Source organism: Eriocheir sinensis, chromosome 63 (assembly GCF_024679095.1).
Source record: "Eriocheir sinensis breed Jianghai 21 chromosome 63, ASM2467909v1, whole genome shotgun sequence".
In the NCBI taxonomy this organism is placed as follows: Eukaryota; Metazoa; Arthropoda; class Malacostraca; order Decapoda; family Varunidae; genus Eriocheir; species Eriocheir sinensis.
In genome coordinates, this window is record NC_066571.1 from 4,945,783 (window position 1) to 4,948,282 (window position 2,500).

Below are 2,500 nucleotides of genomic sequence, written 5' to 3' on the forward strand. Positions count from 1 at the left end.
ACTTTGCTCGGGAAGGGATTCGAACCCAGCCCCGCGGATTCATAGCTTGGCACGCTAATCATTGCACCCAAACTAAAATATAAAGGCTAAAAACTAAAAGCTATGAAAGTAACAAAACTAAAAATAAGAAAAAGAAACCTAAATCTAAAAAGGCTAATAAAAACATGGATTTTACTCAACTCTCAAAAGTTCCTTCACCCCGCGCTAAAAATGCTCGCATTGACTGGTAACGAGAACAAAAAGGAAATGTGAAGAAAAACAGTATAAGCAGCACAGAAGACTTGAACGATACTATAGATTCAAATCAGCTCGATAACACTCTCCTCCCTTCCGTCTCCATGCCGCCCTAAAAAGAAGAATTTATGAAACGCGTGTGCTTGTAAAATGTATTGATTGCGAACATGAAGGTACGAAAAAATAGCTTGATATATCCTCCGTTACTTCCTTCTCGCCCTAAAGATAAAAATATTTCAACGTTTGCTAAAATAAAACCGTTTTTCTTGTTTTTTACGTTCGGGCTGTTGCACCGGTATGCTATCTTGATGGGGCCTGGTGGTTGGCCCCAGCCCGTTTGTGGCGCAGGCAAGTGTTTATGGTAGTGCTATCTTGTTTTTTCTCATGCTGGCCCCCGAAATTTATCATTGCTTCACTGTGGAGAATTTCGCTAGAGCCCGGGTTGATAGGTGGTCTTCAGGACAGCACGTGGGTAGTTTTAAGCCACTCGGCGATGACTGAAAATTGTCAGCTTGTAGAGGTAGGCTGGCCTTGAACCCGAATCCTCCAGACCGCCGCGCCCGCACTCTGACCATTCAGCCACCGCCTCCCCTAAATGATAATATGAAAGTAGCGCAAAAAAGGTCCTTATAATCTTTCTCACTTCCTTTACTCCACCTAATATAAGATACATCTGCATCAAGAGGTAAAGAAACACTGCAATGATTGGGAGTATCAAAATAGTGCAAAAAACTCGATATAACCTGACTGACTTTCTTGTCCGACCTAAAAATACACTAACATCGATACAGTCTCCCTCACTTCCATCTCCCTCCCGTCTTGATAAGTAAAGAAATATAGGAAACCAGTGTACTATAAATACCCGCACTGGTTCTTAATTTGAAAGGCAACGCGTGCAAGAAAAAAGCCAAGCAAAAAGTAGAGTAAAAAACGGCTTTGCTAGAACGAGTCTTCACGGATTAAACAAAAATTAGAACAAAAAAGTGACGCAAAAACACACACTAACATTGATTACGAGCCTGAAGGTGATGAATTATGGCGCTCTTGCTGTGACACACTCGACCACGCTAGTGCAAATGGACACGCGATAGGGAAGAAGCAAAAATAAAAAAAAAGTAGAAAAGTAAAAAATAGAGAGAGAAAAGACAGGGAGAGGTAAGAAAGCGATTTATGATGGAGGCTTTATTACGACAGGAGCAGTGAGGACAAGGTTAAAATACAGTGAAATCAGTGAACGAAGGCTTGAATATGTGTAATGCAGTGAAGACAAAGCTTATATATGCCAGGAGCAGCGAGTAGCGGGCTTTTTTTTTATTATTGTTTCCTTTTTTGTGTGCCCTTGAGCTGTCTCCTTTGTTGTAAAAAAAAAAAAACGAAGAAAGAGAGAATGTGGCTTATGAAGGAGGCTTTATTACGACAGGAGCAGTGAGGACAAAGTTAAAATACAGTGAAATCAGTGAACGAAGGCTTGAATATGTGTAATGCAGTGAAGACAAAGCTTATATATGGCAGGAGCAGCGAGTAGCGGGCTTTTTTTTATCATTGTTTCCTTTTTTGTGTGTTGTAAAAAAAAAAGAGGAAAGAGAGTAAAGCAGTGACAGTCCACCAGCCAACACTCACACTTGACGGACAGGTGAATGGGCGCCGATGTGTTCGATCCCTGCGTGTTGGTGGCGCCGCACGTGTAGCTCCCGGCCTGGCGACGCGATACCTTCTGCATTACCAGTGAGCGGCCCACCACCATCACGCGGGCGCTGGTGTTCTGCTGGAGTTCCTCGCCCTGGTGGTGGTGACGAGGGTGCGGTTAGAAAAAGAAGAGGAAGAGGAGGAGGTGGTAGGAAGAGGAGGTAGATGGGAGGAGGAGAGAGGAAAAGAGGGACGAGTAATATAAGAGGGGAGAAGACGAGGAAGAGAGGGTGGTAGGAATCGAAGGTAAATGGGAGGAGGAGAGAGGAGAAGAGGGACAAGTAATACAAGATAATGAGGGAAACAGATATGGAAAAAAGATGAGGAGGAGGAGGATGAAGGCGAAAATAAAGAAGATGAAGAGGGATGGAAGAGGAGGTAGTGGAGGTGGTGGAGGAGGAGAAACAGAAGAAGGAGAATGGAAAAGATATATGATAAAAAAACAAGGAGGTGAGGGAAAAAACAAGGAGGAGGAGGAGGAAGACGAAAATAAGAAGAAAAAAAAACAGTAGAGGATGGAGGAGGATAAGGAAGAGGAGGAGGAGGAAGGGGGGAGAAAAAACGAAGAGAGCGAGATAAG

At 43.4% G+C, this 2,500-nt stretch overlaps 1 protein-coding gene across 1 annotated transcript in view; it reads right to left on the reverse strand.

Moving 5' to 3' along the window:
* LOC126986787 (nephrin-like) overlaps positions 1 to 2,500 on the reverse strand; it is a 174,033-nt gene that overhangs the window by 64,889 nt on the left and 106,644 nt on the right. The window contains exon 9 of the mRNA XM_050843158.1: positions 1,855 to 2,014. Coding sequence (XP_050699115.1) covers positions 1,855 to 2,014 — 160 coding nt within the window. The remainder of the gene's footprint in view (positions 1 to 1,854; positions 2,015 to 2,500) is intronic.